Here is a 10,432-nt window from a genome sequence, read left to right as displayed (position 1 = left end):
CTAAATTTTAAATTTACTTTCTATTCTAATTAAGAAACACAACAGAATCATATATAAAATTTAATTTCGACTGAATTAGAAAAGCATAGTAAATTAAAAATAATGATAAAATAGTGTTGCTGTCTTTTAGAGCATAGAATGGTTTCACCACTTTTTAATAAATTTTACTTATTTTTTTGTTAATATTTAGTTCTATTTATTATAATTTATTTTTAAACTAACTTTAAAAGTACTTGTCAAAAAGTATTTTGTAAATAGTTTTGAGCCTGATTCCTAATCGTTGATTTTATTAAACTCTGATTAATTAATAAAGTATAAGTACCTTCATAGAAAAGCTTAAGTGTTTTTGGAAAGATTTAAGCTTAAACTGTGTAGTGTTAAAAATTGTTGTTTAATTTAACAACTAAAAACTTAATCTAGTTTATGAAAAAGATTTAACTTCTATTCATACTCATATCCTTCTTTTTTAAGATTATTTGAAAATTTTAATTTATATTCTGAAACAATTACACTTTTTAGCTAAAGTTTCAAAATGTCTCAGTTTAGTAGAAGTGAATTATTGTCTCTTGCTGAAATGTGTCATAAAAATTATCGTCATGAGGACGTAATTAGCTACATGAAACAAGTAATTAAAATGGTAACACCACTCAATTTTGAAGAAAGATAAATAATTTTCCACAGTTACAACCAGCTAACACTACCATATATTAATTCCTTTATTTCCTGTGATGATTCAAGTGTAGATGCAAAACTACAGACGGAAATAAATCTGAAAGCAAAAGCCGAAACAGACAGAATTTGTGATGAAGTTATTGAGTTGTTAGATAGTTATTGGATTAAAGGAGACAACAATATCGAGGCTGTTGCAGATTACAAACGTTGTAGAGCAATTCAACATGAGTATATAGCTGTTACGGCATCAGGACATGCGAGGAACTTTGAAATCAGTAAAGCAATGAAGTTATTTGAGGAAGCGTATGAAATTGCAAGTAAAAATTTTAGTCCTGCCCATCCACTTGTAATTTTGATTGCATTAAATCTTTCTAATAATTATACTTTAGTTTCTGTTGATAAAGCTCTTGCTATTGCTACTGAAGCCCACAACAAAGGTTTGCTTCATCTACATGAAGTATCTGGAGAGTTGAAGTTTCGTGCTAATGAGTGGTTAGACGCATTGAAAAGTAAAATCGATTTCTTGAAACAGCTCTGAAGTTTATGGTTTGCGTTTGATGTACAAGAATTTTTGTTACCGTTTTGTTCCTATTTATTTAGTTTAGTATAGTTCTTGTTTAGTTTCGTCTATATTTACTTATTTAATAAAAGAAGCTTGTTGAAAAGTTTTATGATTTTGGTAAATTAAGCATATGTTTTGTTTTATGTAAAAAATCTTCAGAAGGAAAAACAAAAATATTTAAAGGTTAAATTATAAACGTTTAATAGATATATTGTTAGATTAAATCAGTCATCAAATTTGTTACTAAACAACTACCAGTTACTTCGTCTGAAAGTCAAAATACTTAAATTTGAGTGTTTTCACTTATTTATTATTCTAGTTAAGTCGATGATCTTCTGAAATATATTGTTGTTATGACTTGCAGTTAAAAATTTGATTTAAAGTTTGAAATTACTTTTTCCCTTGTTTGGTTTTGTTTGTTAATATGAATATTTATAATTTGAAGTATACTATAACATATATACCTTACTTTAATATCGTTTAAGCTGACAATGAACCTAGAAATTTGTTTGATTATGTTTAAGTAATAACGAAATTGATGAAATTTAAAATTTACATCATTATCTGTTAACAACTGACTAAATAAATACAAATATTGTACAATATAACTTTAATAATTATCACAAAAAAATTAAAAAATATGTTCAAATGATAACGCTTAAAACTGATTATAATATATTTTTTGATTAAGCTTTATATAAATAGTATTACATAAAGGAAAATGTTATAAGATCTTCTAATTTTAAAATTAGTTTAAAAAACTTTTTTTTTTAATTCATGTTTTATCTAAGTCCTAATCAATATTAAGTTAATTCTGAACAATATGCACAAAAGTTCAAACATAACTCTAAACAACAGATAGTGATAGACGAAAACCAACTTTAGCTAAAGCTATTGACGGCTCTAAAAAATCAAAAAATAAAAATCTGGCTGATTTTGGAACTTTAACATTACCGCAGTGTGAACGAATTAAACAACATTTTTAGGCTATTAGAATTGCTCAGAACGGTTTATTAATCAATCTACAACTTTATGTTCAGACCTTAGACTTCTATTTCAAGGCTGTAGCTTAAGTTATTTAATATTTACACAGTAATATATTTATTTTTTCAAAAATTTATTTTGCAAACTAAGTTTCGGTCAAAGACCTCGTCAGTGCTTAAATAAATCTTATTCAAATAGAAAAAAGTTTGTCATAAATAATATAAATAAAACTTTTGAATATGTATGTCTATTATACTGTTTAGCTAATAATTTTAGCCTTTTTACTTACTGTTTTGACAAAAACTTGTTAACTTCATTTTATCATACTAAACACAGTAATAACAAGTTTGTTAATCTATTCATAACATTAAATTACCGCAAAAATAAAAATGTCTGTATGTCAGTTTGTTTTTTTTTTAAATTAATTTACACGAACATGATTTTTAATTAATGTACATCAGTAAGTTTTCTATATGTATGCAATTAAGTAACATTTATTATAAACATTGAGAAGTTTTTTAAAGAAAGTAATTGTTATCTAAACTTTAAATTAAAATGTTCTTTAATGGAATAGATTAACAGATGTTTGTTAGATTTTTTGAAAAAAAACTCATAAAAAAATATAAAATTATTATTTTTCACTTTAATTTCTTCCTATTTAAAAAAGCTATAAAATTAACAGAAATCTATGTAACAGTAAAAAACACTATCAAATTTAGAACGCTGTTTTCTATGATGATTGACTTTTAATACTATGTTTCTAGTGTTTAACACTAAAGCAAATAAGACCTAGAACTTCAAATATTTCTACAAGTTTTTTGAAACATTTTTAAAAACAACAATTTGATAGCAAAATTAAACAATTAGGAACTAAAAAAAATTGCATTTTAACAATTAATAAATTATAACCTTTTATCAATGTAAATAGTTGATGTCAAACATAAATATATTTATTATGTTTTGTTAAGAATTAAATTGGTATTAATTAAACGCAAAAACTATTATTTAATCTATCTATTGAATAGAGACTGATATTAAATATGTTTTTTTTTATATGATTTATTTTTCTTTTTTTTAAATATGATTTATAAAACTCTGCAAGAAATATTATAAAAGCAATTCATTTTTATAAGTTAAAACTACATCAGGCTTTAGTAAAAAGTGTTTTAATGAAAAACTGTTTTCCTCAACAATGTTGCAGATGAAAAAAGATTTGGATTCAAACGTCAGATGTTGACAAAAGAGAAAAAAAATAAAAAGTTAATTTACTTTTTAGAGATAAAAAGTTCGACTTAACTAAACTTTGTTAAAAAACTAGAATCTACAAAAAATTTTTTTATATAATAGTTGTTATTCTGACAAACATATTAAAGAACATGATGTTTCTTCGACAATGATTAAATACTGCAATTTCTTTCAGCTTAAATATGAAGTTAATTAAAATTTTTAACCTATGTTAAACTTCGAATTCAAGTGTAAATAAGTATTTTAAAATTTTTAATGCTCATGTTATTTGGTATATAAGAATCGCTTTAATATGTAGTTTTAAATAATTTTCTATTAGAATGATAATTTTATAACTAGTTTTCTATAAAAAATAGCTCAAGCTAAGCAACTTACTTTATTACAAAAAAAGGTTTGAATAATAAAAACTCAACTTAACAACTCGCATAAGAAAACTTATAAAGTAAAAATAAAAATAGTAAGCACAGCAATATAGAAGTTTGTGTTTCAATATATACCAACATAATTTGAGAACTATACACGTAAAATAACTAAATTCAACAATCAACTCTTTCTTTTAGTTTTTCTAGTGTTTTGTTAGCTGCGTCTTTTAACTCTTCTGGCAACTCAGGTAACCCGGATAAACATCTTTCATAGGCTTCAGTAGCAATAGAACGAGCTTTGTCAACTGAACCAAGTGTATAAAAAAGAAAGTCAAAGTAAAAACACGCAACTTCAATTGCAACCGGAAGAGCTGGATTGAGATTTTTATTTGCTAAGTCAAATGATTCTTTAAAAAGGATTGATGCTTTATTCAGTTCTAGTTCTCTATCTTCCCCTGATGCAACAAAATATTTACTTTCATGTTCAACAGCTAGAAAGCATTTATAATCAGCAACAGCCTCGATATTGGTATCTCTTTTAATCCAATAACTATTTACCAATTCTATAGCATCATCAGATATCCTGTTTATTTCTGATTGTGCTTTCTGATTTATTTCTCTCTGTAGTTTTTCATCTGCTCTCGAGTCATCACAGGAAACAAAGGAACGTTTATATGGAAGTTTAAGGTTTTGATAACTGTTGTAAATCATAATTCTTTCTTCAAAATTAAGAGGTGTGCCCATTTTTATTACTTGTTTCATGTAGCTAATTACATCCTCATTACGATCATTTTCATAACACATTCCAGCAAGAGACACTAATTCACTTCTATCAAACTGAGACATTTTGAAATTTTAGCTGAAAAGTGTACTTATTTTAGAAATTGAATACAAAGTAGTTATAAAAAAGAAAGGTATAAATTTAAAAGGAGTTCAACTTTTTTTTTACAAACTAACTTAAGTATTTCGATGTTAAATTAAATGACTTTTTTTAACAATATACAGCTTAGGCTTTAGTCTTTTCAAAAACACTTAAGCTACTCTATGAAGGTACTTATACTTTATTAGTTAATCAGATTTTAATATAATCACCGATTAGCAATCAGGCTCAAAACTATTAACAAAATTTTTTTTCAAAAAATAATTTTAATTTTTTTTTTTAAATCTATAGTAACTATAAATAATAAGTATTAACAAAAAACAGGGTAAAAAATTTAATAAAAAGTAGTAAAACCATCACTTAGTCTAAAAAACGGCGTCATAATTTTATTTTTATTTTTTAACTTGGTATGCTTCTAACATTTAGTCGTATTTATATTTTATAATTTGATTCTGTTGTGTTTGTTAATTGGTTTAGAAAAAAAAACTTAAAATGTAGTTTTATTAAATGCATATAAGAAACATATTGTTTTATTGAAATTAGTACAATAAAATTTGTTGCTTGTACCTTAATTGTATAAATATAGAATATTAATTTGTATAAATTAAGTTTGATTGTAATGTGTAGCTGCTTTTTATGATAAGGTCTACTAACAATAACTTTAAAGACTTGGTTTAGTTCGTTTAATTATTATATAAAGGAGAAATTTACGCTAGGTATGGTTTTTTAGGTGCATTTTTAACTTAATTGTTGTGTTTAGATTTAATTTCAAAATTAATTTTATTTTGAATAACTTTTGTTTAATAATTCAAAGTATGTGAAATAAAGAACAAAATAAAAGTTGATTACTTGGTTTTTAACGTTTCCTTTACAAACTAGTTGTAAAAAGAGGTACTTTTGTCTTTGATTTTAGCCTGACTGCTAGAAGCTAATAATGTTAAGCTGTTATTCATTAAATAAATATAACGCCCCTTAATAAAATGAATTTATCAATGAGTTAAATATAACTTTTAGTTTTTGATATTTTCAATATCTTATGTCAAAATAGAATATTGGCAATAAAAAATTTTAACTAGGATTATACTGTAATTCTCTAGAAAATAACAAACTTTCTTATTTATTTTCGTAGTAAGTTGTACATATATGAAAACTATAATTACTTATTGAAATGCAAAACATGATTAATTTAATTTGTTTTATTTTTATTAGACTTTGTCTTTCATCATTGTTTGAAAGATTAAGAAAACACTTAATCTTAGTTTAAACTGCAAATAATAGATTAAACATTTTTAATGTTTAATCCTGATTGCTACCAGTTAGTTATAAAATACCTAAGTTAATCATTTATAAATTACGTTGTTTAGCTATTTTAAAAGGCGTACGAATAAACACTGAAATAAAAAAGTTGTAATAAAATATATCAAATTTTTTTTTTCTTTTTCATATTTGTTTTCAGACTTTGATTAAAATATGTCAAGGTTTTTTAAGAATAAAAAATCTTATTATTTTGCAAAATGTTTAGATGCAGAAGTAAGCTTTTTATATGTACCCCTCTTTGTAAGAAATGAACCCTTTAATTTTCACTTTTTAATATTTTGTTTTTTTAAATACTTATAATTATAAGTTTTTTATGTAATATAAAAAAATAATACAAAGAATTGTATTAAATAATAGTTAATGACTTAAGATAAAAGTGTTTTTTATTTAATAAAGTTTCAAGTTTTGTTAATTTACATTTAGTGTAAAACAATTTCACCGAAAAATGACAATCAATTTTGTTTGGACTTTTACGTCATATATTTATTAAGACAATCGCAGTTTTACGATTTATGTAACATATTTTGTTAAATGGGAACAAAGTTTAGTTCTAACTTATCTAACTGTGTAGTTAACTAACCTTTTGTTAAATACTAAACGTTTTAAATAATTTTATTTTAACAAATTACATCTATTGAAAGATAAATATGTTTAAGCATAAAATAAAGATGTATCAGTTTAATAGAAGTGGATTAATGTCACTTGCTAAAATGTGTCATAAAATTAATTTTTATGAGAATGCAATAAACTACATGAAAAAGGTCATAAAAAAGGAAACACCTCTTAACTTTGAAGAAAGAAATATGTTATTTGAAAGTTATGGGAAGCTTACACAACCGTATATTAGTTCCTTTTTTTCCAGTGATGACTCGATCGTAGATGAAAAACTACGGATATAACTAAACCAGAAAGCAAAATAAAAAAATATCAGATTTTGTTATAAAGCTATACAATTGTTAGACAGTGACTGTATTAAAAGTATAACTGATTATGAATCTGCTGCTGATTACAAACGTTTTGAATCATGTTTACATTTTGAAAAAAACTGACGTTTCATCATGAACAGAAAGAAAATTAGAACTGTGTGAAGCATTGAGGCTGTATGAGGAAGCATATGTTATTGCAAATAAATATCTTAATCCAGCAAATCCAGTTGCGCTTAAGATTGCAGTAAAATTTATACTATATTATTAATTAGCATATTAATTAGTATAAATTTATTTTATAATAAGTTTCGGTAAAAGACGTCGTCAGTGATTAAATAAAATTCTTAAAATTTTATTTCTGTTTGAAGTTTTATACGTACCACAATTCATTAATTTATATTTATAATCTTAATTGAAATAAACTAGATGATTAACTTAAATAAACTAAAATTTCTAATTCTAAATATAAACAATTTTGAATTCTCGAAATAAATATTGTCTGAATATCGTTAATTTCTAAACAGAAAGATAAACCTAGTTTAGTAAGGCTTTAAAACACGAATCTTGAATATTATTTTTTACTTAAATTACATTGATGTCAAAATTAGCTTTATATAGTTGTTAAACAAATGTTTTAAATTTATTTTAATTTTAAACAATTGTTAAATTTAAAAAAATGTTAATTTATGAAGTGAAAGGTATTTCAGATTTTACTTGATGTATATTTTTCAGTTTATTTTTTAATTTAGCGTTAGAATAAAAAGAAAAACAAAAGAGTGCGATTTTAATGATTTGAACTTAGATTATTTCATTACTATAATGTTGCATAATAATGATGAGCCAATGAGAGAGAGAGTAACATTTGGAAGTTTGAACTTTTGTTCAAAGAAATCATACTTTATTAGTCTTTAACCGCTGCAACATTTCAATAATGAGGCTTGGCAGAATTCCTTTTTTTACGGTCAGTTGAAATATGGAACAAACTCACAAATAAATTAGTTTCTTAAAATTTTTTTAAAGAATTTCGATTAAAGTTAAAAAAAATTTATGAGAATTATATTTGTGCTAGTAAAATCAATAAGTAATTTTTATCAACCGTTGATTTAATTTTTATATTTAGCTTAGTTAATAGTTCAATTTTATTAGCAGCACCTTTACTCTATAAATAATGAGTCCTTTTTTATTGCAACTAATGATTATTCATCTGGCCAGTGTATTGTTAATGTCCTTGAAGCGTTAAGTTTTTATTTTTGTTGTTAGTCAATGCATTTAAATATTTGACGTTGATCGTTCTACAATTTACGATCTACTATACTAACAATTTATATCAAAGCGTAATTAAGTATAAGGTTGTGGCTAAAATTTTGTTTTCATGTTAACCTATGAATTATATATCAAATCATATTTTTATCTTTGTTTTAATAAATAAACTATTTCTGTTAATTATTTTTTATGTGTGTTTCAGTTTAAGTGGTCTAGGTTTTGATGCCAAGTTGTGATTAATATATTAAAGCTCAAAATAAATTACAACAATTTACTTACACTTAAAGTGTTTTTTTATCCTAGTTTCTAAATAAATCAAATTTTCTGTACCTGGTATGAATCTTTTATAAATAATTTTGTTTTATCATTCCTTAGTTTGTTTCTAACATTAACTTTTTTTTTGTTTAAGAATTTAAATATTTAATTTTTTGACTTTAAAATAAGTATGTTATAAAGTTTTAGTTTTCAGTTTCTTTTTATGTAAAAAATTTAATACTAGTTAAAAAAATTTTCACAAAAATGCAAAATTAATGTCCGTGCGAAAAAGTGATCCTGCCATAATGTCGCAATGCAAAAGTTTCATCGTAAAAATGTGACGTTGTGCAAAAGTATCGTTGTGCAACAATGCTACCGTAAAACAATGTCGCCGTGCAAAAATTACCCTGATTGCAAAATTGTCCCCTCGTGCTAAAGTGACGCTCGTGCAAAATAGTCGCCGTGCAAAAGTAACTGCTTGTGGAAAAAAACCCTTCGTGCAAAAGTGACGCTCGTGCAAAAGTGTCCCCTCGTCGAAAAGTGACGCTTGTGCAAAAGTGACATCCATCCGATTGTGTAAAATGTGGCCCGCAAGTGACCATTTATTTGTTTAAAAATTACTACCAAAAATAGTTGTTGTGGTGGGTATTAAATTTTAAATATGCGATCCAGGGAATATTTTTACTAAAGATAAAAGCTAGTTGTAAAAGTTATATAAGTAAACTAATACATTACTGCCAATTTTTGATCTATTTTATTTATAAGTACAAAAAACGTACTTTATTTTATAACTATGACTATGTATACATTTTGTTTAATAATTAGTCTGAAGATATTTAAAATAAAAGTAATTCCAACAACAAAAAAACACTATTGATATATAGATAACTTATTTATTAGTTGTAAAACTCAAACATTAAAATAAAACTGAACGATCAAAAATAGTAGTAAATAATAAAATTCTACAAAATACCAGCTAACGTTTAGTAATCAATCCTTACGAAAATTCGAACTATATTTGAGCTTGGATCAGCAATCTTGATAAACTGTCTGAAAGCAGCAACAGATCCATTCAATAATGCATCAGGAATCAAATGATTTTCACCTAATACTGTATAAAAACAACTGATTCTTCCATTTTCAATGTAACGCTTCATATCATTATATGAGGTCTGACAACTAGTAGTAACAAACATTTTTATAAAACTTGCCATACAAAATCCATACACTGTTGAATCAATTAAATCCCAGTTGAAATTTTTACGGTTAACCAACCTGGTTGTCGTACAGCCATTTCTACCTTCCATCGGTTGAATGTCGAGCAAACCTCTAAATTGGTAATCCATGTCAAAACTATGAAGAGCTGTTACAATAGTATAAAATTGTTTGATTGAGTAACTAAGCTCAAAAAATTTTAATCAAAAATCAGGTAGCTTTTACCAAAGTAAAAGTAATTAAATATATAATGCTAACTTATTTTAATTAGGACCGATTTTTTATAAGTTAAACTATGAAACAATCAGTAAACTCAAAGTTAAATTAAAAAAATTATTAGCTAGTATACAACTGTTTTGAATTATATTAATCATCTATAAGTTTAAATTTTAAGTTTATTCCTACTAAGTTTAGTTGTTAAAAAGAGTATTAAATACAGCAAATATTTTAATTTTATTTATTTCAGATCAACAACTATAAAAGTATAAGAAATATAAAAAAACAGTATTTATATATTTCAAGTATTATGATACTCATTCAAGTCATCTAGTATGCTACATACTTTTTATTATTATTTATATTTATTTGAAATTAACTTTGATATTAGTACTAAGAACTATTTTAACTATAAATTCATCTATACTGAATAGTAGATTTAAACTTTAATATTTCTAATTAATAATCTAACAAACTACTTAAAGTTCAGAAATTTATCGTCAGGAAACAAGAAAGCACATTTTAACTCGTCAAT

General features: G+C 24.5%; 2 protein-coding genes across 2 annotated transcripts; one reads left to right on the top strand and one right to left on the bottom strand.

Moving 5' to 3' along the window:
* The first annotated feature begins 532 nt into the window (after nucleotides 1-532).
* Nucleotides 533-1,210, top strand: LOC145850103 (14-3-3 protein beta/alpha-like). Its single transcript, XM_082955249.1, has 2 exons — nucleotides 533-625; nucleotides 758-1,210. The coding sequence occupies exons 1-2, from the start codon at nucleotides 533-535 to the stop codon at nucleotides 1,208-1,210; spliced, it is 546 nt and encodes a 181-aa protein (XP_082811375.1).
* A 2,789-nt stretch (nucleotides 1,211-3,999) lies between these two features.
* Nucleotides 4,000-4,671, bottom strand: LOC145850102 (14-3-3 protein beta/alpha-like). Its single transcript, XM_082955247.1, has one exon. It carries the CDS (start codon nucleotides 4,669-4,671, stop codon nucleotides 4,000-4,002), a length of 672 nt encoding a protein of 223 aa, XP_082811373.1.
* Between the last annotated feature and the right edge of the window lie 5,761 nt (nucleotides 4,672-10,432).

This window comes from Thalia democratica, chromosome 2 (genome assembly GCF_965202585.1).
Source record: "Thalia democratica chromosome 2, ktThaDemo2.hap1.1, whole genome shotgun sequence".
NCBI lineage: Eukaryota > Metazoa > Chordata > Thaliacea > Salpida > Salpidae > Thalia > Thalia democratica.
Note: the sequence above shows the minus strand (reverse complement) of the source record. Positions and strands in the feature narration are given on the sequence as shown.